Genomic DNA, 26,872 nt, shown 5'->3' with positions numbered 1-26,872 from the left:
TTGAGCAATTCGAGCTATTTTCTCAATAATAGTAGATTTTTCCAACCAAATCGTAGAGAAAAGTAGTTCACTAAGCCTGATCATGGTGTATTTGCTACCATATTTACAGATGAATGAATTAATCAGTCATTGTATACACCTAAGTGGGGCAGAGAAACTCTCATTGTGTCCATAATTAGATCACTAATCAGTGCAAATAACCAGTTACATCAAATAAATAAATGAGACTGAATGACCTTTACCATAGCAACAATAAGCACTTGGTGTGGTGGTTTGACAAACAGATAGATCAAATGGCATTTCATCTCAAAATCGATACCGCATGGCAGTGCAAACAGGTTTTATTAACACAGTATAAATACAATATGATTAACTTACATTATTTTATAGCGCAGGAAAAATGTCAACAAAGTAATTAATGTCTTTCTGTTCCAAGCTTGTAATTCACATAAACAGTCATGTGGAAAAAAATAAGTGCATGAAAGTTGTTGTGTTCTCTGAAGTATTTTGAGAAGCAAACATCTGATTTTTATTGAAACATACTTCCTTAGTTTTCTGTGGAAGTACGCACATTTAGTAGAAATAAAACGCTTCACCAGTCAAAGGCCTGGTGATTCATAATATGTTTACTGGCAAATTGTAGCTTTGCTTTACCGAAAAGCATTTTCACTGCCACACACACACACGCACACACTCATCCGCACGCGCACGCACACACACACACACACACACACACTACAAAATGTCTATTATATGTGTAATTTGTTAAGCATTTTGCCTTTATTAATAGGATGTGCTTGAAACAGGGCTCAAAAATGTTGAATAGGTGAACAATTTCTTTGGATGTACTTTTTGACACGACTGTCTATGAATCAAGTGCAACACAATGAAAACTTTATTTCAGGATCTCTGAGATATTCCTGAATGATATATAAAACTTTACAAAATAGGTTTAAATGTTACTTCACTGCTGCAATAGTCACGATAGTTGTAAAATAGTTTTGTCTTGTGTTGTTCTACTTCCATATGCTGAATGTAAGCTACAGAATTTAAAAAAAAATGAGATTGTTAAATAAACTGTATATGAGAGGAAATGAGCATAATTGACGATCTGCTTGAAATTCAAGAAAGGTCCCCAACTTGGTGTGGAAGGGTGGTAGTCACTGGGCCACGATTGTTACTTGGCTTGTCTTTGCCTTTCATGAAAAAGGTTAGCAGCTCCCCTTTCCCTTTGACAAATATGGGTCCTCTTCGGACAAAACGGAAGCCGTACTCCTTCAGGATGACATAGCAGTCCTCCACCACCTGGTGGGCAAAATGAGAATTTGGAAGTTTGAAACAAACAAAAAAAAAACAAACAAACAAGATGTTCAAATACAGTAAGTTGTTTCTGTGGTTTTATGTGTGCGTGCTACCTGGATGTTTCCCATTACGCCAGTAGACTCCATTCGGCTGGCCACATTGACTGTGTTGCCCCAGATGTCATAGTGAGGTTTACGAGCTCCAATCACTCCAGCCAGAACTCCTCCTTTATTTAGACCTGAAGGGATCAACAAGGAAAGATCAACATGCATGCAAGTATGCAGACAGATAGAAACAAATCTCGCAGACAGAGACACACTGACCAATACGTAGCATGAAGTTGTTGAAGGACTGTTTGTTGAGGTTGTTGAGAATGACTTTCATAGCCAAGGCAAAGTCTGCCAAATCAGAGAGGTGCTGCCAGCGCTCAATCAGTGACTGGTCCTCTGGCTGTATCATCATCATCACAATTTGCAGCATTAGATTAGATAAATCAGTACAGCAGATTGTTATAGATATAAGTCAGATGCTGTAATGGGGTCAAACCTTGCGGTTGCTGTATCCATTAGTGTTGCTTTCCGGTGTCACTCCAGAGGCAGCCATGTACGTGCTTCCTATCGTCTTGATCTTAGTAATGAACCGGAACTCCTCCCTGTCTAATAACTTTAGGAGAAAGTGAAAATGTATTTAATCTTAAATCTAGCTGTGTGCCATTCATACTATGATATCACACCAGAGTTCCACTATTAGTTGTCAATACATGCAACCAGTTGTTCCAGCAACTACAAACTCACACTGTCAAAGTCAGAGATGATCTCATTAAGGATCCTGAGACATTCAATGCCACCATTGTTGATGCTCTCTTCAGTGTAGAAATCAGAAAAGTTGGGGATGGAGGCAAACATCACACCTATTTCATCATAAGACTGGCTATACAGCTCCTACAAATGACAAATGACATGATGATGATCTGTTCTGATGTTTATATTGCAGACAATATAAGACAAATCACTAACATGTAATTATGAAGGAGACCACAAGGTGGCACTGATATGCAATAAATCACATTGTGTCAGTAAAGGTTTTCAGTAATCCAGGTCATTGTTCATCCCAAAAATGAAGCTAAAATACAGGCAACCGGATTTGTTACTTCACGTTTTTGGGAATCACATTGTGATGAGGTGCAGGACTCACTTAGGGAAGCTCTAATACTTCACTGATGCGATTAAGTAGCTTTCAACTATCTATTCCGGATGCCTATGATGACTGTGTATGCTGGAATGGCTTTTAAATAGCACACAGCTGTTTTATATCCCTTCCTGATATTCCTCACTTGTGTTGTTTTCTTCTTTTAAAGTACTCACTGACTTCAAAAACCCACATATCTGTAATGCACTGGTTGCCACAAACTAATACGTACCTCATCTCTCTTCTTAGAGCCCAAGAAGTGTTTGGCCACATGTTCTGGCAGCATGTTGGTGACCAGCGCTTCATTCCAGCGCCTCATCTCGAACACCTTCTCTTTCTGGTCATGCACGCCAATCTTCCACAAAAACAGCTTCCTGGACTGACGTTCCAACTACAAACACACACAGACAGAAAGTAATATGTATATGTGTGTATGTTGACTCTCAGCGCTGTAGCTGAACCTGTGGGTCAGATAAGTGTGACACTGGTTGATTGTACAGTGACTCACGTGGCGAGCAAACAAGTAAAAGCCAATCAGCATGACAATTATCATCATGGTCATGAGGTACTTGGATGGCACCATGGATGTTCTGGAAACACAAAGAGAGAAACACCATTAGATAATACATATAGACATACTAGCATTAATCAATGATCAGTCTCACCCATTTCTCACCTGTAGGAGGCAAACTGTATATAGTCATAAAGATCATAAATGTCCCGCCAGCTGTAGATATTAACAGCGCCGGTTGCCGTGACGACGAGCACCATAAGGCCTAGTTTAATCAGGTGGCTGACCTGCACCAACATGGCAGTCGCGATGAGTGACATCACAGCCATGTAGCTGTAGTGCTTCGGATGCTCCGCACAGCCACGGTCGCCAAGCGACTCCAACATGGGGCCAGCGGTGCTGTTGAAGACCCGAAGGGACGGCGGCACACAACTTAACTGCAACATCGAAAATAAAGTGCACTTAGCAAAAAAGTGAAGAAAGCAGGTTAAAAATAGAACGCAACAAACATCTGTATCAATATCAGGAAGGTTCAATCATTGCACTGACCTAAAAATTCATTTATAAATTTATAAAAATATAACCTCTCCTGCCACTAATAACTTTACATTTTGTGGCTCCTCTAAATATATAAACAAGGAATGACGCTGTTACCAGAGCAACAACAGGACGGCTAAAACATGCTCCGTCACCTCTACATGACAGCGAAGGCAGTGAAATGAACGTTCACTTCAGCATCCTCTGTTCCTATCAGGCCTCAGAGGCAGCAGTGTGTGTAGCAGGCTGCTCCTGCGGGGCCCTGACAAATGAGCCAGCAGGCAGCGAGACAGACAACTAATGGACCCCAGTGGGAGCATATAGTCAGACACATAAAAGGCAGTGATAGTTTGATGAGGACAAAGTGGAAACACACTAATGGACAGACACACACACACAACACACACACACACACATTGGTTGGTGTGATATGAGGATATGTCATTCCCAATTTATGTATTTTCCTCTTGTTCACTGCTAAGACACACAGAGACACACACACAAACACACACAGGTTACATGTAGATAGTTTTTTCCAGTCGTACCATGTCAGCAATCACAGCCATGGTTAGAACAAATATGGCTGCCATGGCCCATGTGTTTCTTGCCCACCGGGTTCGATCGATCCACACTGAGAAAGACACCAACCTCTTGGAGAACACCTGTGACAAGCATTAATTTAGCGTTAACATTAAACACTCAGCAATTAACAATCAGTTCAAATCGTTTATCAGTGTTATATGACAAATACAAGCGGACTTTAAGTAGAATTTAATTTGTAGTCAATTATAAAACCTATGGGACAAGTTACCAAAGTTACTCTGCACACAAATTTAAGTGGGAGGATTTTTCGGTACGGAGTCGCTCTGTTAAGAATTCATTATGCCTGCAAAGATCTATTGGGCCAATTTAATTATTTGGGCAGGAATTATTTTGCACTGATTGGTTGTAGAACTATCCAATAGCACGAAGAGGGAGTTTTATCTCTGTGTCAGTTGAAACACGGCCCATACCATGCTTAATTTCTGGTAGGAATTAAGTCTTGCTACACCAGGCAAACCCTGAACCACATTAATGTTAAAGTTTTTAGTCTGACCTAAGACAACACACAAAACAAATGATTTCCTATTCATCATCCTATTCATGACAAATCTTTTGCTTTCTTACCCTAGGGAAGACGGCAGCCAGGGAGCAAACTGTGAGGATTAGCAACAATACTTGTCCTATACCAAGAGTCACATAGTTCACAACCAACCTAGAACAAGAGCACACTTCTTCAGTCAGTTTCTATCATCCTGTAACAAATAATCATGAGCAACACGAATGGGAACATAAATGAAATCAAAGACAGACAAGGAGCCTTATGAATGTGATTAATTTTCACATCATCTGAGTAATATATTCATATTATAGGGTAAAATGATACGCATAAACTCACAATGGGTCTATGAACACCTCCATTGCTGTGATGAAAAAGAGCACTATCATGCAGCAGCAGAAGGCAGCTCCACTTCGCTTCTCCTTCTCTGAGGAGTAGTGCTCTTCCAAATATTCATCCACGAAACGTAATGATATGGCGTTGATCTGATTATCCTTCATTCTGTTAAAAACAATGCGAGACGTGGAAGTTATTAAAGAATATTAATTAGGACACTTGTCGGCACATTTATTTGTAATACATTCTATATGTTTTATTTTACTATTTTAGTAAGTTAAAGGACCAGTGTGAAGGATTGAGCAGCATCTAGTGGCCAGATTGCAGACTGCAACCAATAAAAAAGGTCCTCTCTTAAGTTTGGTTTGTCCCTTCTGGACTACTGTGGCACAAGGTGTTCCCTGTGGCAGAAGCCATATATATATATATATATATATATATATATATACACACACACACACATATACATATGACGGGCTCATTCTAGGCTAATGAAAACACACACAATGAATAATTCATAATGTTAGGTCCTTATACACTAATGTAAGCATAATCGTGACTACTACATTTCATTTCTGCTAAATGATTCCCTGAAATCATACACATTTGACCATTCACCTCTTTCAGTTCAGCTAACATTAACAATCTAATTTGCACATTTAGCCTTTAAATTCCATCTTATGCTCCTCTTATGCTCTTATTTGTCTTTTCTTACATTTGCTGAGTCTCTCTGTCCAGAAGTTCCTGCTGCAGTCGTCTGTTGATCACTTGTTCCTCAACCATCTTAGTCCTCTGAGGGTGTCCGCAGCAAAACAGAGATCAGTTAAGGTTACAAACTGTGCTTACATGATTTGTGTATACAAAAGAAGCCTGTTCAGTTGTGTGTCTTTATCTGTGCCATGAATATATTAGTCATAATTCACCTCCTCTTTAGACTCGGTGGGTGTAGACTGGTGTGAGGATGTGTTCCCATTGGTTGATGTAGTGTTGATCAACTGGTTTGATTTTCTGTTGGTCAACGTTGCTGGTGTCTGAGGGAGGAGAAGCAGGAAAACGTCTGCTAAGGTTTCTCAAATAAAAATTGAAATTGAAATAATATGTAGATTTCTCAGTGAAAACAAGAGATGTGATTCAGATTTAATGAAGTTTAAAATTAGAACTACCATGATTACTCACATTGCCATTGAGCCCCTTTGGCGTTGGTTTAGGCACAAGAACCAAATATGTTTCAATGCCTTTCTCCAGCAGGTACTCGCACCTCTCTCCACCATTCCCCTCCTCCAGTTCAAACTCCCCGTGCAGACTGTCCTTGGTGGTCTGTGAAATATGCACCCTCCTGTGTAGCACACAACACTCTTGAAATAAACTCATGAAAGCATCAGTCTCTGCTACACAAAGTGATTGTATTGTTTTCCTACCCAGGGATCCCTCCAGATTCCATCTTGTTGGCCACAGTGACATCTGTGGACCAAACGTCAAACTGCCAGCGCTTCTGCCCGAGCACACCCCCCAGCACGGTGCCAGTGTGAACGCCCACCCGCATGTCCACCTCAGTCTTTGTCTTTTCCCGCACATACCTAGACCAAGAGAGGAAGCAGGAGATTCAATCTGAGAAATATCTATTCATATGAATGCCACACTTACAGTCATACAATCCAATGTCTTGTTCTATGTTTTTAATATACAGCTCTAAGACCGGAATCTGTTCCTTTTTCTCTTATTTTCCACATACTACTGACATCCTTCATCCTCAAACATCCTTCCCTCTTCCTCTTTTCACAAGTTTCTTATACAAGCTTTCTGTAAAGAAATAAAATGAGTGTGAGCACTTACGAGATGGCTTCTACCATCGCTAGACCCATCATTATGGAGCAGGCCGCATGGTCCTCTCTGAAGTCAGGAAGACCACAGATGCAATAATAACAGTCCCCGAGAATCTTGATCCTCAGTTGGTGATGTTGCTGTAAAATGAGGCCAGAAGTGCAGATTGAACATATCAGGAAAGCACCGCTATACTGCCAGTTTGATTAAAAATGTTCATCAAATTAAACTATGGAAGAGGGTACAAATTATTGCCCCTCTTTAATGAAACAAAGTAAAATGTGTGACATACACACTCACACCCGATACTCACTGCTGCCAGTTTATCGAAGCGGGCAAACAGTTCGTTGAGCAGCTTCACGAGCTCCTGGGCGCTGCACGCTGAAGACAACTGAGTGAAGCCCACAATGTCAGCAAAGAGGATACTGCAACAAAAGTGCAGATGTTAAAATCTAACAGCTTGTTTAAAGCCTACCAGCGGGGACAGTGAAAGCTCCCCCAAATGTCTTGATTCTAACCTGACGTTTTCGTGGCGGTACATGTACATGGTGTTGAACTGCTGCTGCTCCTGGACGTCCGACTGGTTGGCCTGGTTCTTCATGCCCTGCAACATCTCGTCAGCGATGTGCTTGGGCAGGATGGACAGTAATAATTCCTCCTGCATGGGGAGAAACACAAAGAGGAAGGTGGGATTTGTGCCATGTTCGGTAATGACAGACAAAGGAGTTATACAAATATGTTATTGGATATGTGCGTGGAAGCGTGCTTGGCATGTCAAACTGGATCCTATTGGGTCTCCAGAGATCTTGTCAACTGGTGCGCTCGAGTTGACTGGTTCTGTTTGTATTTTACCACCTGTTGAAGCATCGTTTTAGGAAGCTTTACCTCTGCTTAGTCTTTCTCTTTCTGTCTTTCTATCCATTTCCACATCATTCATTTTTCACCATCTTTTCCATCCTCTATAATCTCAAACGTTTTGCTGTTTCTGTTTTGCAAAAATTCCAGTGCGACTCTTCAAATAGAACAGTTAAATGGATCAAATCAAGCTTGATGACAGGAACCTATAGGTGTGAAATAGCATGGACTGCATGAGAATAGGTTCAAATGAAAGTGGCAGTAAACTGGCTATTCAGACATAATAAGCTACATTTAAAAATGCTTTTAAAAACAAAAAACAAAACCAAAACCATGTCCTTTAGAAATTTCATTACTGTACTATATCGGTTTGTTGTCAAAGTGTTAAGGTAATAGAAGGTCATTGTGTCAGGTCCCTGACGGAGGCTCCGCTGGTGAAAACAACCGCCTCTCTAATCAACCTATTAGCCCTAAGCTGAGCAAAACACACTGTAATTAGGCAGCACAGGGTGTTCTACCTGGCATATCTGTGTGTGAGTTTGTGCACGTGTGTGCGAGTCCAAATTAAAACAAAAAAAACGTCTAATTTAGAAAACTATATGTGTACATGTGTCCCACTTACCTGCTGCGCACTCTGCTCCTCCAGGGTCACTTTGACCTCTAGTGACTGACGAGCTTCCAAGAACGCTGTCCTGTATTTCCTGTCTGCCATGTAGTACGACATCACACCTACTACGGTCGCACACAGGAACAGCATCACGTTGGCTAGAAGCTGAAGGGAGGAAGAAAGATTGTGTGTTTTTGTGCGTCGGGTCAATTTCTAACATTTGTCTAAAATGTTCAGTTCAGGCAATGGAGTGGTCGCTGCTGTCTACTGTGTGGACTTTGTAAAACTGGGGTCTTTCTGTGCAGAGTTTACGTTTGTTGTGAAAAACATGTCTGTTCTTCATTTTTTTTTTAGTTGCTCCTAAACTGTTTTTGTGTGTGTGTCTGTGTCAGGCTGCTTCGTGATGGGGATGGCTGCTGGGGGTGCCTGGTCTGGTCTAGGTGGGTGCTACATGTCTAAGTAACATCCACACAAATGTCAGGTCCAAAGGTTTCCCAGCAGAACATTGAACTGTCACAAGATGGTCAATGATATTTATTTCTCATGAAGAATAATTATAGTGCTATTATTTTAAAACACATAGGTCATGCCCATCTCGTTTGCACCACTGTACAGTCCAGCAAAAAGAAAACAGCATATCTATTTGAGTAACACATCTCCTATGAGATGCTTGGGATACCAGGTTTGGAACAGCTGCCCAATCTGTGAGAGCCCTGATTTCTCCTCCATTGTGGCCATTTTATTTTCAGGACATCTTAGATCAATAATCCTCTTTACATATGTAGGTGTTTTATGGTTTGTAATTTACACATGGCCGTATTTACCTGTCGCACCAGCATTGGCCCCTGCAGGTTGTATTCAAACCTTTGAGCCACAGTCACCCCAAGAACCAGGGTGTGTATGCCACATGAGAGGGCCGTGAGCAGTATGAGTGGCACCAGGTTGAGTGGCAGGGTCAGAAAGCTGGAGAAACTGAAGAAAGCCTGCCAGCCCACGGAGTCACTAGCCTGTGGGAACCGCTCGTAGTTCAGTCCCATGTAACATAAAACGTGGACGGTGACCATCAGCCACAGAATGTACGGCACTGCTCCCCTGGAGACAGGCGACGCTGGGAGCTTCTGCAGCCAGCACAACAAGTACAGCACAATGTCAGCGGCCAGCCCCACAGCGGCGACCACCACCATGGCCAGCTTGTCCTCGGTGTACACCACGGCGCACATGATGATGATGAAGCTGTTGAAAAGGGCTGCACATATCGCCAACACCAGCAGGTTCTCCTGCCTCTGCCGACGGAAGTAGTTCTGGTAAAGCCTCTCCAGTGACTCGGGAGTGAAGGTGAGGCGCACGGAGCGCGGCAGGCAGGGGCAACAGCTGGACTGGACTACGGTCACTTCACCCGTCCGAGCCGCGTCGTGATGAGTGGGAACCTGCACCGTGTACTCCACAGAGTACTCCGCAGACTGCCCCGTGTCTGTGGTGTGGATCCGGTTCAGAGACATGCTGGTTTTTAATGAAGGTAATACTGTAAGAGAACACTAATCCTGAAGTGCACTGAAATGCAAAATTCGCGTTAAAGTTGTAATGTGTCCCATTGTTGCACTACTTTAGAAGATAATCACATTGTCAAACGTAAAAAAGTAGTGCAAACCCCTCTTCAAGACATGGAGCAAAAACAAAAAAATTACTCCTGGTTTTACTTTGCCATACATCCACCAGAAAAACGTTTCTGAGCTTTCAATTATTCATTCTCATCATGAAGTTAATTATATTGCCAAAAAACTATTAAAAATAGAGAAGATACTCAAAGCCTCTTGTCTCCAGGCTGTATCACTGAAAAAAACTCCTCTTCCAGCTGAAGTCCTGATTGCTGCCATGGTCCACAGGAGCCGCATGCGGATATCCATTTGAATGCAACATATGATCTCTTCAGAGAGGATGCAGTAACTCCACACAGGCAGAAGGACGCCATATTTTGATGTGTGTAATCATAGTGATGAGGTCAAAACAGAATCATCTATAAGATGCTCTTCCGATGTTATTGTGTGCTTCTCTCTCCTCCCTCTCCACCCTCCCCTTTCTAGTCAGCTAAGCCTCTGTTACTGTTGCTAAGATGAAACCAAAGTGACTGCCGGCTTGCGACCATGTCTTGGGAAATGTGGCAATGACGCCGCGAAGAGCTGATGAAAAGGGAAAACGGAGGGTCATCAGAGGTACTCAGAGAAATCTCAAACAACTGACCATTTAACAATAAGCCGTCCTACTATACTATACTAGTTTTATTACAGTGAATAAACATACCAGGTTTCTCATGTCTTTTATTCAACGCTGGTAACCACAATAATACATTGTTATGACACAGCAAGAACAAATGTGTTTTTCCTTATAAAATAGGCTACATTTGATCCTATTACAACTTTTAATGTCAGCGCAGACTGGCTGAAACGCAAGTATACTGACACATACACCCACACACACATTTGGATGCAAACAATCTCTCCCATGGATGACACGGTTGTTGAACTCTTGGCTCAGCAGAAGATGTAAACTCAGGGGTCAATCAGTCTCTGTGTGAATTTGTTATTGGTGGTGCTTTTCCTATCATGCCACTCAGGGCACTTCCCAAGGCCAGCAATATAGCCACCACAACCCCCACAGTCCCCAGTCTCCCCAGAGCCGCTGTGCCCAACGCTGCGGCCCCAAGTGCCCCGGCTCCGATAGGTGCTGCTGCTGCGGTGACTGTCTCCATGCCAATTCCTTTAATTAGCTCTGTCCCCGTGAGGAGCCCCTTTTGCAGATTCACCTGAGTGTGGAATGGGCTCTTTGGTGCACCCAGAACAAATGCCCCTACTGCAACAAGGGCCACCGTTATAAGCTCTGACGTTGACGGAAGGGTTGCTTTGAGGGCTACGACTTTCATGGCCACAACCACACCGACAGTGACTGAACCTAACGCTGCTAAAGTCGAATTTCTAGACCCAAATACCTGTTTTGCTGCAACGCTTGCAGCTCCAAGTGACATCCCTGCGGCTGTGGCCGCCCCTAATGCTCCTCCTGTGCTGCCTTGAGCCCCTAAAGAAGAGCTCCATTGCAGAATGGCTCTCAAGGCCACTGATGATAATATAGTGGCTCCCACAGCTACTTTTCCAGCCACCTCTGGCCCCAGTCCGACCATAGCCACCGTTCCCAGGCCAGCTGCTAGCAACCCTGCAGACAGAAACGCCACCCAGAGGACAGACTGCAGCATTAAAACCACCTCTTCTTCAGACCCTTCTCCTGCCTCACCTGCCCCTAAACCTACACAAAATCCCAGAATCCCCACAAACACAGAGTAGAAGAATATCCTCTCCAACAGTTTGCACCCAGTCTTAGATTTAGGTCTTCTTGTAAGTCTTTCTGACAGAGTCCTTCGAAGGGCACAGAGGACAGTGATGGTCAATCCCATAACGAAGAATCCAACTATGGCACCCATCCGCCCATATACAACACTGAGATACAGAGTGGTGAAAATGATTAGCAGGGCTGTGGTCATGTCATTAATGTTGGAGTAGGAGTAGACAATAAGGACCAGAACGCCTTGAGCTGCAATGTAGATCCACGGTGGCAGGATGCCCGCTAAAGCTCCAGTAGCGACGGCGCCCACCACAACGCAGGCCCCGGTTGTGACCTCCACTAACCAAGGCAGCCTCACTCCAACCATGGTCAGCAGCTTCATCACCATGGCGGCGAGTAGGAAACCAGTTCCGAGAGACAGGAGCGCTGAGGTGAACACGAGGCATGCTGTCACTACCGCCACACCAGTGGAACCGGCCCGTCCAGCAGCCAGCGTGGCAGCACCCAGCAGCGTGCCATCTTCAGTCAGCGAGGGCTTGACGGCAAATAAAGCAGCCTCTCCAAAGACAAATCCAGTCGCTGCACTTAGAAGGATCGTCTTCACCACACCACAAGAACCTAAAGACAAAAGCAGCTAAGTCAAGAAATTTCTACTATTAAAAATTTAATTTTTTTTTTTTTAATTACTTCAAACTAACTAAACAGCAATTAAAAGAGCAACAAATATTCCATTTCTGCTCACATTACTCCTGAACACAGAAATACGCCACCTCTGAAAACAAGCATTTTGGGAGGTTTATTTACCTTTAATAGCAAGTTTAAAGAGATTATCTGAGCTACAATATTTTTATTTTACTTAATTAAAAGTAAAATGCTTTGTGCTCATAATCTGAGCTAGAGTTTTCCTTTTTTTATTGTTATTTTTTTATTTTATTTTTTATTTTTTGACTTACACCTGCTCTGCAAGTCCTTGCAATCACTCATAGTCTTATAACTGCTATGATTTTTTTTTAATTTTACAAGAAACCTTGTTACATTTTTAAAACCAATTTTTACATCATAATCATAAATACAAAAAGTATTTACTATATAAAGTTTTAAAAGTACTTAAAATGAACTGCATCTACCAGCTACATTAAAATGGTTATTATACAGGTCCTTCTCAAAAAATTAGCATATTGTGATAAAGTTCATTCTTTTCCATAATGTAATGATAAAAATTAAACTTTCATATATTTTAGATTCATTGCACACCAACTGAAATATGTCAGGTCTTTTATTGTTTTAATACTGATGATTTTGGCATACAGCTCATGAAAACCCAAAATTCCTATCTCAAAAAATTAGCATATCATGAAAAGGTTCTCTAAACGAGCTATTAACCTAATCATCTGAATCAACGAATTAACTCGAAACACCTCCAAAAGATTCCTGAGGCTTTTAAAAACTCCCAGCCTGGTTCATTACTCAAAACCGCAATCATGGGTAAGACTGCCGACCTGACTGCTGTCCAGAAGGCCATCATTGACACCCTCAAGAAAGAGGGTAAGACACAGAAAGAAATTTCTGAACGAATAGGCTGTTCCCAGAGTGCCGTATCAAGGCACCTCAGTGGGAAGTCTGTGGGAAGGAAAAAGTGTGGCAGAAAACGCTGCACGACGAGAAGAGGTGACCGGACCCTGAGGAAGATTGTGGAGAAGGGCCGATTCCAGACCTTGGGGGACCTGCGGAAGCAGTGGACTGAGTCTGGAGTAGAAACATCCAGAGCCACCGTGCACAGGCGTGTGCAGGAAATGGGCTACAGGTGCCGCATTCCCCAGGTCAAGCCACTTTTGAACCAGAAACAGCGGCAGAAGCGCCTGACCTGGGCTACAGAGAAGCAGCACTGGACTGTTGCTCAGTGGTCCACATGGTGTATCCATTTTGCATGTCATTCGGAAATCAAGGTGCCAGAGTCTGGAGGAAGACTGGGGAGAAGGAAATGCCAAAATGCCTGAAGTCCAGTGTCAAGTACCCACAGTCAGTGATGGTCTGGGGTGCCATGTCAGCTGCTGGTGTTGGTCCACTGTGTTTTATCAAGGGCAGGGTCAATGCAGCTAGCTATCAGGAGATTTTGGAGCACTTCATGCTTCCATCTACTGAAAAGCTTTATGGAGATGAAGATTTCATTTTTCAGCACGACCTGGCACCTGCTCACAGTGCCAAAACCACTGGTAAATGGTTTACTGACCATGGTATTACTGTGCTCAATTGGCCTGCCAACTCTCCTGACCTGAACCCCATAGAGAATCTGTGGGATATTGTGAAGAGAAAGTTGAGAGACGCAAGACCCAACACTCTGGATGAGCTTAAGGCCGCTATTGAAGCATCCTGGGCCTCCATAAGACCTCAGCAGTGCCACAGGCTGATTGCCTCCATGCCACGCCGCATTGAAGCAGTCATTTCTGCAAAAGGATTCCCGACCAAGTATTGAGTGCATAACTGAACATAATTATTTGAAGGTTGACTTTTTTTGTATTAAAAACACTTTTCTTTTATTGGTCGGATGAAATATGCTAATTTTTTGAGATAGGGATTTTTGGTTTTCATGAGCTGTATGCCAAAATCATCAGTATTAAAACAATAAAAGACCTGAAATATTTCAGTTGGTGTGCAATGAATCTAAAATATATGAAAGTTTAATTTTTATCATTACATTATGGAAAAGAATGAACTTTATCACAATATGCAAATTTTTTGAGAAGGACCTGTAGTAATGCAGTATGAAACTTTGAAAGCTGCCATTCTGCATTAAAGGTTAATATGAAATAATTCATATATATTTTTATTAAAATCTGAACGTAGGTTTTTACTTGTAAAGGATTGCCCACTGCTACTACTTATACAGGAATAAATCATCTAAATGTTTCTTCCTCTTCATGTATTCACAGGCTGACTTGCACATGCCGTATACTGCTACTGTGTCTTTAAGAGCACAAGGGAAACTGAAATGAACGGCCATGCTGAAACTTAAAACCAGGAAATCTGTCGAAATTATGAAAGAACAACAAGCATTTCAGCAGACCGTCTCGCTAACACAAAACCATTGCCACTGCAGCTCTGCAGAAACACTTTTTAATTCTTTGTCTGTCTGTTCTGTGGTTCATTTCAGTTACCATACACAGCAGCTCTGTGACATGACATGCAGCTTTCAGATCCTCTTTAAATAACAGCTTGGGTCCATCACATGAAAGCAGGTGCATGTACACTTGATATACTGTTAAAAGGGACTAACACTTAGCTTTTACTGTATAAATGTATTAGCATTCACCTTACCCAGGTTCGTCTCTGCCATGGCTCCCTGTGAACCAGCTCATAAGCTCCACCTTTTCCTGTTTGATGTCACATTTCATTCACAGTGAGCAGAACCAATCAGAAAACTAAAAACACTAACCTGTGTCTTTCAAAAGAGGCAGCCTATTATTGATCTGTTTATATTAACATTTACACTGATCCTTGACTGATTCCAGTTAGTATAACCTATAAAACATGTTTTAAAATAAATGACGTTATGGAGAGAAGTAGTGTTTGACACGTTTCACCACCCACCAAAATAAGAGTGAGAGGTTGAAATATTTTAACAGATATTAACTTTAGCTTTTATTTAACCAGTTGAACGCTCTCAGATTATGCCTCTTATGCTATTTACTTGTAGTCTTTGTGCGCCTTCTGCTGGATGTGAATATTTTTGTTTTTTGTGTCCAAGAACAAACTCATGTAAACTCATGAGAATCATTTTTAACTATAAACCTTTTGTTTACCAATATTGTATGTGAAAAGAAAAGAAAAAAAATAATTTCCAGGTTAAAGTTTTAATTCTTTGTATTACTAAATAAAACAATATTTTTACTCCAGTTGTCTAACCGTTCCTACCATATTTCTTATATTCATGTATGCCAGCAAACTCACCTGCAATTAAACCAACTACATAACTGGCATACTTTTCTGCCTCCAAATGTTTGAACACACTGTATACCACTAAGCTGTTTTTAATTAATAAATACTTGGATTGCTGTCTCCATCCATCCGTTTTATCCGTAATAAGATAATCCAATGTATCATGCACCACCTAAGTGTAACGTAACCTTGTTTGTATCATGTATGTTGCTTTCCCTTCCTCTCTTCCCTTCTCATCTGTGTTCAGAGCTGGACATTTCATTTGTTGCCATATTTCACAGCAGTCTTGTTTTGTTTCCATTTTGTGTCCATTTAGTAACTGACTAGGCACTACAAGGCACAGGATCACTCAAGTCCTTGTTAAATATATGCATAGCCTATATGAACACACGTTTTAAACTTGTTGTGATTTTTTTGTTTCATTATTTGTAGGCTGGTGCCATTGTTTTTATTTTATATACACAGCATTAATTTAAGGATTGTTGTAATGTCTGTATACTCCCCCACTCATCTTACAATGCTGCTTCAGGTGTTATGTACTTACTTACTGATGCCTATCCAGGGACAGATGTTGGAAATGAACAGATATACACACATGTATATATTCTAATACTCCCTACAAATAAAACTATACAAATAGATAATCAGGGGCACATTGAGGTAGGGGTTGTGCACACAGATGCGTCCCATGGTGATATACGTATATTCAAATAGGAAGACTAACCCAATATGGCAACAGGCTGCCTTTGCTCGTTGTGACTATTTGTGTCGAAGTGAGGAAAAAAAACACAAAGATAAAAGCACGAGGTTCAATTTTCCCTTCCAACTTCCTGCTACGGCATCACCTGACAGCGCTGATGTCACGTGACTTTCACTCACTTCCTGAATCGCTGGAGCTGCTCACTTCATTTCTTTTCGGTGGGCTGGAGAGTAGTCTGTTTTGGCGTTTGTTTAAAGCACGAAGCGGACTAGAAGATAAAGAGCAGACAGGGTTTGAAGAGTCTGCAACAGCAGTCGCTGGACTACAGTAAGTTTATTTTTCACTTTGTTCACTTTATAACTGCATGACAGGAAACGGTGGTTGTCAGCCTGTCTGTAAACCATGTGTTACAAAGTCTTACCTTTTAAATTTCTAAGGTAAATAAATACAATTAATTTTGTAACTCAAATAGGGTACAGGCTACAGTTTGGCGAGAGGTATTAACGTACAGACGTCCGCATAATTTAAAATAGGCTAATAATTAATAACAGCATTTCTACTGTTATTATATGTTTAGTGTTGCTTTAGTGAACTTGATGTTCTCTAAGGTGCACTGGGATCTTATTTAGTCAGCAGACAGTTTAAGAATGGGTAAGGGCGGAAGTCACCCGGCAGGTTGTGGCTGCTTTCAGCAACACACCCACCGAGTCAGGTGAGACTCACCTGATGGAGATGTTTGTCAAGTTTATTTTGAATATATCCGTATGCACAGGGTGGATCTACTGAAAATGTTACATGCTTTGCACATCGTGTAAGGCAGGGGTGTCATTTTAGTTCGAGGCCACATACAGCTCAATGTGATCTAAAGTGGGCCGGACCAGAAATATTGTAGTACAATAACATATAAATAACGACTACTTCAAATGTTTCCTTTTGCTTTACTGCAAAGAAATACAAGTACATCATGAAAATGTTTACATTTACTGATGCTATGCTGCCTATGAGAGCTGTGGTGCGTTCAGGAACCATGTTGAACGTAGGACATCCGATATACTTCATGAACCTTCCCAAATACTAGTAGTCTTCTGTGTAATTTCTGCATTTTGCACTTTGCAAATTAGATCCTCTGGTGGGCAGGTTTTGGCCCACGGGCCGTATGTTTGACACCCCTGGTGTAAAGCATCAATATAGAAATTCTTCGTGTCTATGATTCAATCTTGTGCTGACATGTGATTCAACTTAATGTTGTGCTCTGCAGTAATGCGTTTGGCGGCGCTTGTTATTGCCTCCGTGCTTGCTGTGACCACCACCGCCCTTGACAATGGACTGATGATGACGCCTCCCATGGGCTGGTTGGCATGGGAGCGATTCCGCTGTGACATTGACTGTGACAACGATCCCAAGAACTGCATCAGGTATGCCGTGATTATGTGAATATTAAACTTCTCTTTACGTTCTTATCTTCAAATGAAAATATTTGTCAATATTCACCTGCTCTCATGAAAATGCCCTTCTCCCAGTGAGAAGCTGTTCATGGACATGGCAGACATACTCTCAGAGGACGGCTGGAGGGAACTTGGCTACGTCTATGTGAACATTGACGACTGCTGGGCCTCCAGGAAGAGAGACGAGCAGGGACGGCTGCAGGCTGACCCTAAGAGGTACGGTCTATACTGTATGCTCACAAGGAATAACACACCCAGGCAGACACACAGAAGCTGTTGTTTCTCAATGCAAACACCTGTCTATAGCTCCTAAGTCCATCTGTCAATAAAACTGATAAAAAGATTGGGACAATGTGTTTTGTGGGTCATATAGCCATATAGCCATATGACCCACAATACACATTACTCGTTATCTTTGCTGTAGCTATATTATCTGCAGTGTCAAGTAAGATGGTGGCCTTTCGAACTTCTCAACAACAGAATGTCCTTTATCGTCTTTGCAGAACACATGTTGTACAGTGCAATGAGATTTTGTTTTCAGCTCTGCAAGATGACCAGCCACAGAAAGGCCCTAGTCCGCCGATGGATTCGAGGCATCAGTGCTAACCACCACACCACTGTGCCTCCCCCCATTTCTTTATATTTTTTAAATGTGCATGTGTATAACGCTTTCAGGTTTCCAGGAGGAATCAAAAAGCTTGCCCGCTACGTGCATGACAGGGGACTCAAGCTGGGCATCTATGGGGACATGGGCACATACACCTGTATGGGATACCCTGGCTCAACGTTGGACAAGATCCAACTTGACGCTCAAACATTCGCTGACTGGGATGTGGATATGTTAAAATTCGACGGCTGTTACTCTAATGAGACAGACCAGGAGAAGGGTGAGAACAAGAGATGTTATTGTTACCTTTATTAAATACCTACTGTTGTTGAGTTGCTGCTGATTTGTTGTTGTTTTTAAAAAAAATCTTGTTCTTATCTTGGACAGGTTACCCTCTCATGTCAAAGGCTTTAAATGCTACAGGCCGTCCAATGGGATACTCATGCAGCTGGCCCGCCTACCAGGGTGGCCTACCACCAAAGGTGCAACCAGCCTCTCTAAAATTTCTCAGTCAACAAAGTTTATGCCACTGATAAAATATTTTCTTGTTGTAAGGATGATATTAATAATACCATTCATTAATATTAATAAACTTTAAATCCACGGTGTTATATATATATATATATATTTACTTTTTTTTTTTTTTTTTTTACCATGTGAAACTGATTTATGTTTTCAGGTAAATTACACTGAGCTAGGCATGATCTGTAACCTGTGGCGAAACTATGGCGACATCCAGGACTCTTGGGATAGTGTGCTGAACATCATTGACTGGGTCTTTAACAACCAGGATGTCTTGATACCTGCTGCGGCGCCTGGAAGGTGGAACGACCCCGATATGGTTGGTTTAACTTGCGTAGTATCTGTCCCAATACTGCACTTGCATGATTATGGTAGAGAAATTAGGAAGCATCAAAGGTACTGTAACTGTATCTTCGATTATCAAGTCAAATAAAGTTAAAAGATAAAAGTATAATTCATTTATTGGAGGCTTAATTAGGTAGTACAGCCCCTTGTGACAATGCAAAAATATGGAAAAAAATCGTTTTTGTCATGTTAAATACATTTTGATTGTTTATTATTGAAGATAAAATACAAGATTGAAGAAGACTGAAGGTAAAATAAAATGAAATTCAACTAATTTCTTTACAAATCTTCTCTACCTTGATCTCTGCAGCTGATCATTGGTGACTATGGCCTCAGCATGGACCAATCTCGTGCTCAGATGGCCCTTTGGGCGATTATGGCTGCTCCTCTCTTCGTGTCCACTGACCTGCGCACCATCAGCAGCGGGGCCCAGAACATCCTGCAGAACAAAATGGTCATCAGCATCAACCAAGACGTGCTGGGAATCCAGGGAAGACGAATTGTGAAGGTGAAACATTTTTGCATGGATTTTGCTGCGTCTTGCGTAGTAATGTGTCTGCTCAACTTTTGTTTCATTATTCCTCTCATCTCATTTCTTTCTGCCAGGAGAAGCCCGGGATTGAGGTGTTCTTGCGCCCGCTATCAAACAATGCCAGTGCTTTGGTATTCTTTAGTCGTCGTACTGATATGCCCTACCGCTACAGGACTTCCCTCGGCAAACTCAACTACACCACAGGAAGCTACAAGGTATGCCTATAATAGTCTTGATAACATAATATGCTGCGTTCACACTATGAACGACAAAAACTACTACCTGGTCAGCGTGGCCAGCTACATAAGTGGAAGCCTCCAAAAGCACACTAAATAAAGAGGCTCGGCTACTTTGCAAGTCAGCGTGAACACATTGCATTCAATATGCTGACTTGTTAATTTGCTTTAAATCTTTGCATTAGTGTAGTTGGCTACATGGATGAACTATATAAAGGAGCTCTCCTTACTAATGTATAGACAACACTTGTATTGCTTTTGCCTTTTCTGACAGTCCAACAATCGTAAGTTTTTGTTTTGTGAACATTTGATATAATCCCAAACTTTTAAAGCAAAACGTAAAATTGTAACACAAGAGGAACTAGGCAAAACTCATGCACGCTTATACAGAGGACGGCAGTTGCCATTTTTTTCACACTGCTAAAAGATTCTAGTCAAACTCCACCCAGACCATCTCCAAATATGCAGATCATTTAGGACACATTCTAGTACCAGATTTGAACAGATCCTCTGGTAGAATTTACCCGTGTACACGAGTTGCACATCTGGGTCAAAGAATACTGGATGTACTGTGCATTTGTTTTAGACTGGCTGTCACTTTTTAAACATCACAAAATATATCACTCCTTTTTTATTTTCACAGTGTGAAGCTTACCCAGAATGCACTTTCAGAGCATTGTGCCTCAGTTGGTCAAATTCATTTTGTTGTTCTCCGGTGTCTCTTGAAAAAAAGACTGGTGTGCCGAACAACTGTGTTGCTCTTTCACCGTTAATATATATATATACGCTAATATCTGTCTTAATGCTGGAGTTTTGCTAAGGAGAATCTGTTTTCTGTCTGCTCTTCATCAGATCACTGACGTCTTCACTTACAAGACCACAGTGCTGAAAGACTCCACTGACTTTGTGGTGTCGGTGAACCCCACGGGTGTGGTCATGTGGTTCGTCTCTGCACCTGCCGAACTAAACCCACGCCTGCTGTTTAACGGCGCCAAACATCAGAGACCCGTGCATCGGCACGATGACGAGAAAAACGCCATTCCACTCGTCTTCCTCTGACCACTCACTGATTGAACTTCTTAGAATCAGTTTGTGCCTCGGTGGTCGTGTCTTTTATAGAAGTGTTTGATAGAAGCATACAGCGCTGAAAGGACTCGATGATGATTTTTTTAAGTGCCTATTTGAGGTAATTAAATTACTGTAAGCTCAGGGGCAATCTTTTTGCATTTGTAATTATCTGGGTGATCCCTCGATCAAAGTATATATATGTAACTGAAGTTAATCAAGGATCAAGAGTTTCTGTTCTTCACAGAGTATGGGAGCTGATGATTTCAACTGAGAAACTGATCCCAGAACAGCACTATGACCCAGAAGTCTCTGATGTTCTTGTTAAAAGATGTCTTTTAAGGAGAAGGGATAATCTTAAATTGGTCCAAAGCACATGTAAAGGTGATTAATGCTGTAGTTACTCTGAATTTTGTTTGCATATAAATCATGCTTCAGTAACGGAGTGATGTTTTAATCTGTCAAAGACTGACTGCACTGCTTAGGAAAGTTATTCAGCACCAATGACATTTTTGGAAGAAATGTTTGTTCATTATGTGTTTTTCTACACTTAAATAAATCATTTTTGCTTTTCAGTTAGGCAAAACTTTAAGTTTGGTATAATTTATATGCAGCAGTACTGATACTACGCACCAACTTCACCTATATTATACTCAAAATGGATTTTCTATTGTTTTCTTGTATAAATGCAGCAACACTGTGCTTCTCCTGCCAGTGAATACATGTTAGCACGCATGCTAAAGACCGAGACATGCTTTACTGGAGTGGCCTTAACCCAAAAACCTGGCTACAAAGGCTCCTGAGAAGAATCCTGTTGAGTCTACTTCAGAGACGGTTGAGGCACACAGAGGTCGTACAGACATATGAACCTTATGCACTTTCATGAGCAGACTTCTGTCATTTATAAGTCAGTTTATTAGCTTATAACCTGCACGGTTTGAATTCAACTTTTAAGAACTCTGCATGTATGTGATTTCTTTGGAAGTACAATCGACTACTTTTCACTTTCACTTCCCACAACTTTGCTGAAAGTTTCCCAAAGTGACCTCGAACAGGACTACTTCAGTTACAGTTCTGTTTTTCATGACTGTATTTTTTATTTTATCCGTTTTACAATCTTGCAAGCCTTGCCAGTCAGAATACTTCCACATTTCCACCAAATGCACTTTCATCTAGATTTTTATAGTCCGACTTACTGCAGATCCAGATGGAACGCTTTTGATCTGCCTTCACGTAACGGTTTGGTAACATGATGCCTCAGGGATGTAATCGACAGATTTGTTTGCAAGAAGCACCGAATATGGAGCAAAATTTCTGTTACTTGGCCCGCACAAACGGAGCGTCACATCTACATTGCGCCAGTAGAGGTCAGCACTGCTCTGTAGTCCGTATGCAACAACATGGGCTCTAGTCTGTATCCCTTCCGCTGCCAAAAAATGCACCTGCTGAAGAGCACAAGGACGACCAGTCCATTCGGCTCGGTCATTTATCTCTCTATTATGTTTTACTCTCCTCTGATATCACCTACCAGTGTTGACATTTGTATTACAATGTACAAATTCTTTTTAACAGTAGTGTGTCCTTGATTCCTGTCCTGTATGTCTATCAATCCTTCTTTGTGTTAATCGTGTCTCCTCATCTTTGTTCCTCCCTCCTCCTCCTCCTCCCACTTGTCTCCTTCTGTTCAGCCTTGTGCGTATCACCTCTGACCTTGGCCTTAAAGCCTGGTGTTTGCCTGCACTCTCAAGATACTGAAGTAGTCACATGAGTGTATGCGTTGGCATGCATGGTACTGCATGTGCGTCAAAAAATAAGGTTGCTTTGAGTGACATGCACACACACCCACGTTCCCTCTAGGTCGTTTCAGGCCGGGGTGGCTGTGTGTATGTCTGAGTTGGTGTGTGAGTGCAGGAAAGACGATCTTTGCCTTCTTTTCTTCCCCATTCACTCTTCTCAGATATCCGTTGGCTGGCCAGACTCGACACATCTTTCACCGTCCAGGTCCCTGCCCTTTGAGAACATGACGTGGGAAAGAAGTGAGGGAGTTATGATAAAGAGAATGAGAGAAGAGTGCAAGGAGGATTTGGGGAAAAAGGAGGGGGCCCTCAGGAGTCTATTTGAAGGTGCAAATGAGCAAAGGACGGGGGGAATGTGAGAGATGAGAGGGAGAGAGAGAGCCGGGGAGTGAGTAAGGGAGGGGCGGTGAGGAGAGGAGCAAGAGAGTTCCTGCCGATGCTCACGTAGGCCCACAGCTGCAGAGAGGCGCAGTTGCCACTCTCGTCTTTGTGTCGTCGCAACACAAACACCCCTGATTCAATTCTGTCGCCCCCCTCTCCCTCCTTTAACCATCACACTACTTTTTGTCACGCTGCTAGTCACACTCTCAGCCTCGCGCCTCTAAAATCCAGCCCAGATGAAGGGGTGGTTGGCGAGTCATGAATGCGCTGGGGTGAATGGGATGCAGACGGCACTTTGCATATAGGTCAGAGCATGGTTTCAAAGCTGGCTGCACTCGAAAACTCGAAAGGTACTACTACAGATGAGGGAAGGAGACTGAGCTGTGGCTCTTTTGTGTCTGCTCTGGGGTCTAACATTTGCAACCCTATTTGTGCACTGTTTCAAAAACTGCAGATTTCTAGAAAAATACAGTGTGAGCAGGTTCCTGCATGCAGAGAGATGCACACAAACCATGCACCTTGGCTCATCCTGTCGACTCCAGGACCCCCTCTGATGCTGCCAGCCTGCTTGGCTGGTTGCAGACTTATGACATCACTAAACCACAGACCGATCCAATGAGAGAAATGTGCTCCACATCGTTATCCTATCCCTCTGTATCCTGTTTGACCCCAATAGTTGTTCATACTTATGATGCATAAAATTCAAGAGAAATTAGGTACTTCACTCGTGTGCAGGAAAAAACGGCACAAATTTATTATTTACGAGCTATTGTCCTTGTCTTCACAGCTTTAGCTACGTCACTCATTCACTAGTGAGTTATGCCCTTAAATGATTAACACTATGCTGAATAACTGAATTCATTTAGATGTAGAATGAATGCATCTGATGAAGGTATGTGAAGAAGGCGGTTTAACCACAGAGTTATGATCTGCTAAACTATGCTAGTCACATTTAGCACAACTAGCACAACTAGCTCATCAAGCGTTGCTCCATTAGGTATGTCTTATTTGTATGTTTAGTTTTACAAACACGTCAAAAGTCTGCACATCAGAATCGGTCATAATCAATAACGGAAAAAATATACGAAGGACATCTCACTAGCTAGCCTTTAAAGGACCTGTGTGCCTGAGTTGGAAGCATCTAGTGGTGAGGGTTCAGATTGCACCCAAGCATATAGAAGAACCTATGTGGCGACCACTTCAAAATAAACATGGAAATAGGCCTCTCTTGAGTCATTCTTCCCAACATACCGACTTAACTAGCTTACAGTACTTTTCGTTTCATGTCGATTCCCCCCTCCAATAAATACTGTGGTCTTAACTCAGTTTTGACCAAATATGTAGCTCTTATGTTTTGGCTTTCTGGGACTTTGCTGACAACCGCACCATGTGATTGGCAACCTTCTTTATTGCTTCATCCAGCTGTTCCATTAGTTCAGGTGACAGTGAAAACACTGTCCATCGTGCTTTCTTGACTTGCACATTACTGTCAGTTTACACAAACATTAAGCATTGATTCATCATTTCCTGTCAGTGGAGATTTCCTCCTGTCCAGTCCGGACACCCAGGTTTTAGTTTAAGCAAACATGGAAAATCTGCAAGGTATTACTTAACAGGGACTTCTCTGTTGCAGTCCCACTCTTGCATCTCTTAGTGCAGCCTTGACGTCTTTTCCCTCCTACTTTTACTTGCTCATGTATTAGGCAAAGACCAGACACCTCCTCCTTTGGCTACATTGGCTTACGTTACATTCTCTTCTGTTGGACTCTGTGACCCATAAAGCACAGTGTGCTTGCTGCATACTCACTGTTTGATCTATCCCCTCCTTTCAACCAAACGTACTGAGGCATTAAATTGATCTGGGTTTGGACTCTAAATGCTCGGTGGAGTTTGTTCTGTCCTGTTCTGCTTTATAGGCTGTTACAGCGGAACATGTCCTGCTGGTTGTATGGACACACTGTTGATTCAGCTGCAGTGAGAATATGTGCATATGCACCAATCAGCCACAACATTAAAACCACTGACAGGAGAAGTAAATAACATTCTGGTGACAATACAATGTTCTGCTGGGAAACTTTTGGACCTGCCACTCATGTGGATGTTACTTTAACATGTACCACCCACCTAGACCAGACCACACCAGGCACAAATTCCCTAGATCCCAAACTGATCAAGTAACTGTGGGATGCACTGGAAAAAGCCTGATCCACAGAGGCCCCTCCCCTCAACCCACAGGACCCAAATGACCCCCCACTAACAACATTCTGTTGCCAGACACAGCAGGACACCCTCAGAAGGTCCATGTCCATTCTCTGATGAGTCACCACTGTTTTGGAGGCACAAGGGAGACCGTCATAATGTTATGCCTGATCGGTGTAGGTTCCAGGGTAAATGTAATGCAAAAACTGGTTATATGCACATGGCATAATCTGTTATGAATGTGCTGTAAAGTGATGCAGTTACTGAATCATCTAGTTCCTTTAACAATCAAAAGTGTAGATCGTCACACTTCTAGTTATTCATTTAACCACCATTTCATGTGAAATCGGTGGTCATAATTTTTATGAATGAATGTCTGGATTTGTCCACCAGTGGCTGCTGTTGACTCAGAAAAACAGACGCGCCTGGTAACTGTTTCCACGACGCTGCTGTGTACGAGGCAGGCTGCACGTTGTCGAGGCGTTGGGTTCGCATGGCAACTGGCCAGACGTCAGCTGCCTTCTCACTGGCAGCCTGTGTGGTTCAGAGACTGCAGCCAATGCTCTCTCTCTCTCTCTCTCTCTCTCTCTCTCTCTCTCTCTCTCTCTCTCTCTCTCTCACAGACACACACTGTCATGATCTCATTCTTTCCTTTAACTCTCTATCTCTCCTCCGTCCCCTTCTTTGCTCACACATTCACACACTGAAAGTCTCATTTATTCCCTCTTTTATGCATTTCGTTCTCTCATCTGCTGCAGAGGAGTCGACTGTGTCCTCACTCACATGAGTTACTGTGGCCACATTGACTTTCAAGCATAAATACTGTACATCTGTGAGACGGTGTGTTGTCATTCCACTCCCTCTGAGTATTCCCTGTCTGAGGTTTCCTCACCAGATCCTGAAGCCTTTCTGGGCAGCCACTCAAAACTCCATCTTTACTTTCTCTGGCTGGAGCAGAACACATCCAACACAGCAGCAGGATTAAGCCCAAATTGGCTACAAGAATAATGGTTGGAAAGGACTGCAAAGAGCAGGTGGAGTTCTTTGTCAAATGTTTTGCGAGGATATGCATGAGTGTATGTTGCAGGGGTCACATTATAAACTTGTCAGATTTCCAGCAGATATTTGATAAGCATTCACACAGCTGCGATTTGTTAGGTAACATGACGCCATTTGAGCCACTGCTGATAATGGATCTATTTTGGGGCACATCCCTACAACAAAGCACAGCATGATGCTGTAGAAACTTTGACAAGATTAGTTTGCAAAAAAAAAGAGTCATGCATGGAGGGGGGCAATCAAAAATAGAGACGTGATCGGTCAACAATGCTTCTTGTAACCTTTAGTGTGGTCTGTGAGTATCCATGTGCATGATTTTCAGTGCTATTTTTGTCTGTGTCTGTCAGCATTTGGACTTTCTCTTTTTTACAGCTGGATACTTCTTCTTGCTATTTGCCAGGCTGTCTGTAACCACTTGCCTGCAAGTCTGTCAATGTGTCACTTATACAGTAGCACAGTGATT

The 26,872-nt window shown here is 42.3% G+C and overlaps 3 protein-coding genes across 3 annotated transcripts; 1 reads left to right on the top strand and 2 right to left on the bottom strand.

Annotated features, from left to right (window-relative positions):
- Nucleotides 1-508: 508 nt before the first annotated feature.
- LOC311499595 (adenylate cyclase type 3-like) lies at nucleotides 509-10,018 on the bottom strand. Its single transcript, XM_084560635.1, has 20 exons — nucleotides 9,081-10,018; nucleotides 8,272-8,421; nucleotides 7,313-7,452; nucleotides 7,108-7,219; nucleotides 6,807-6,934; nucleotides 6,392-6,550; nucleotides 6,150-6,309; nucleotides 5,897-6,004; nucleotides 5,689-5,765; nucleotides 4,977-5,138; nucleotides 4,706-4,793; nucleotides 4,084-4,200; nucleotides 3,167-3,438; nucleotides 2,999-3,080; nucleotides 2,723-2,881; nucleotides 2,097-2,243; nucleotides 1,849-1,965; nucleotides 1,626-1,752; nucleotides 1,416-1,540; nucleotides 509-1,305 (listed from the first exon to the last, which is right to left on the bottom strand). The coding sequence occupies exons 1-20, from the start codon at nucleotides 9,753-9,755 to the stop codon at nucleotides 1,123-1,125; spliced, it is 3,288 nt and encodes a 1,095-aa protein (XP_084416761.1). The 5' UTR covers nucleotides 9,756-10,018; the 3' UTR covers nucleotides 509-1,122.
- A 288-nt stretch (nucleotides 10,019-10,306) lies between these two features.
- On the bottom strand, nucleotides 10,307-14,920 carry LOC311499874 (uncharacterized protein; the record flags this gene model as incomplete). Its single annotated transcript, XM_084561010.1, has 2 exons — nucleotides 10,307-12,204; nucleotides 14,902-14,920. 2 exons carry the CDS (start codon nucleotides 14,918-14,920, stop codon nucleotides 10,814-10,816), a joined length of 1,410 nt encoding a protein of 469 aa, XP_084417136.1. The 3' UTR covers nucleotides 10,307-10,813.
- A 1,440-nt stretch (nucleotides 14,921-16,360) lies between these two features.
- On the top strand, nucleotides 16,361-21,415 carry naga (N-acetylgalactosaminidase, alpha). Its single transcript, XM_084559659.1, has 9 exons — nucleotides 16,361-16,549; nucleotides 17,481-17,637; nucleotides 17,743-17,883; nucleotides 18,343-18,554; nucleotides 18,662-18,756; nucleotides 18,954-19,115; nucleotides 19,452-19,649; nucleotides 19,748-19,888; nucleotides 20,762-21,415. Exons 2-9 carry the CDS (start codon nucleotides 17,483-17,485, stop codon nucleotides 20,966-20,968), a joined length of 1,311 nt encoding a protein of 436 aa, XP_084415785.1. The 5' UTR covers nucleotides 16,361-16,549; nucleotides 17,481-17,482; the 3' UTR covers nucleotides 20,969-21,415.
- The last annotated feature ends 5,457 nt before the right edge of the window (nucleotides 21,416-26,872 follow it).

The sequence above is a fragment of the Chelon labrosus genome (assembly GCF_963514085.1).
Source record: "Chelon labrosus genome assembly, chromosome: 14".
NCBI lineage: Eukaryota > Metazoa > Chordata > Actinopteri > Mugiliformes > Mugilidae > Chelon > Chelon labrosus.
This window is presented reverse-complemented; position numbering and strand designations above follow the sequence as displayed.

Coding starts and splice junctions, on each gene's coding strand:
- naga (XM_084559659.1), top strand. CDS start 17,483: ATGCGTTTGGCGGCGCTTGTTATTGCCTCCGTGCTTGCTGTGACCACC. Junction 19,116..19,451: donor GGTGGAACGACCCCGATATG/GTTGGTTTAACT, acceptor TGATCTCTGCAG/CTGATCATTGGTGACTATGG. Junction 19,889..20,761: donor ACACCACAGGAAGCTACAAG/GTATGCCTATAA, acceptor GCTCTTCATCAG/ATCACTGACGTCTTCACTTA.
- LOC311499595 (XM_084560635.1), bottom strand. CDS start 9,755: ATGTCTCTGAACCGGATCCACACCACAGACACGGGGCAGTCTGCGGAG. Junction 6,551..6,806: donor GCGATGGTAGAAGCCATCTC/GTAAGTGCTCAC, acceptor CTCTTGGTCTAG/GTATGTGCGGGAAAAGACAA. Junction 6,005..6,149: donor CAAAGGGGCTCAATGGCAAT/GTGAGTAATCAT, acceptor CTCCTCCCTCAG/ACACCAGCAACGTTGACCAA.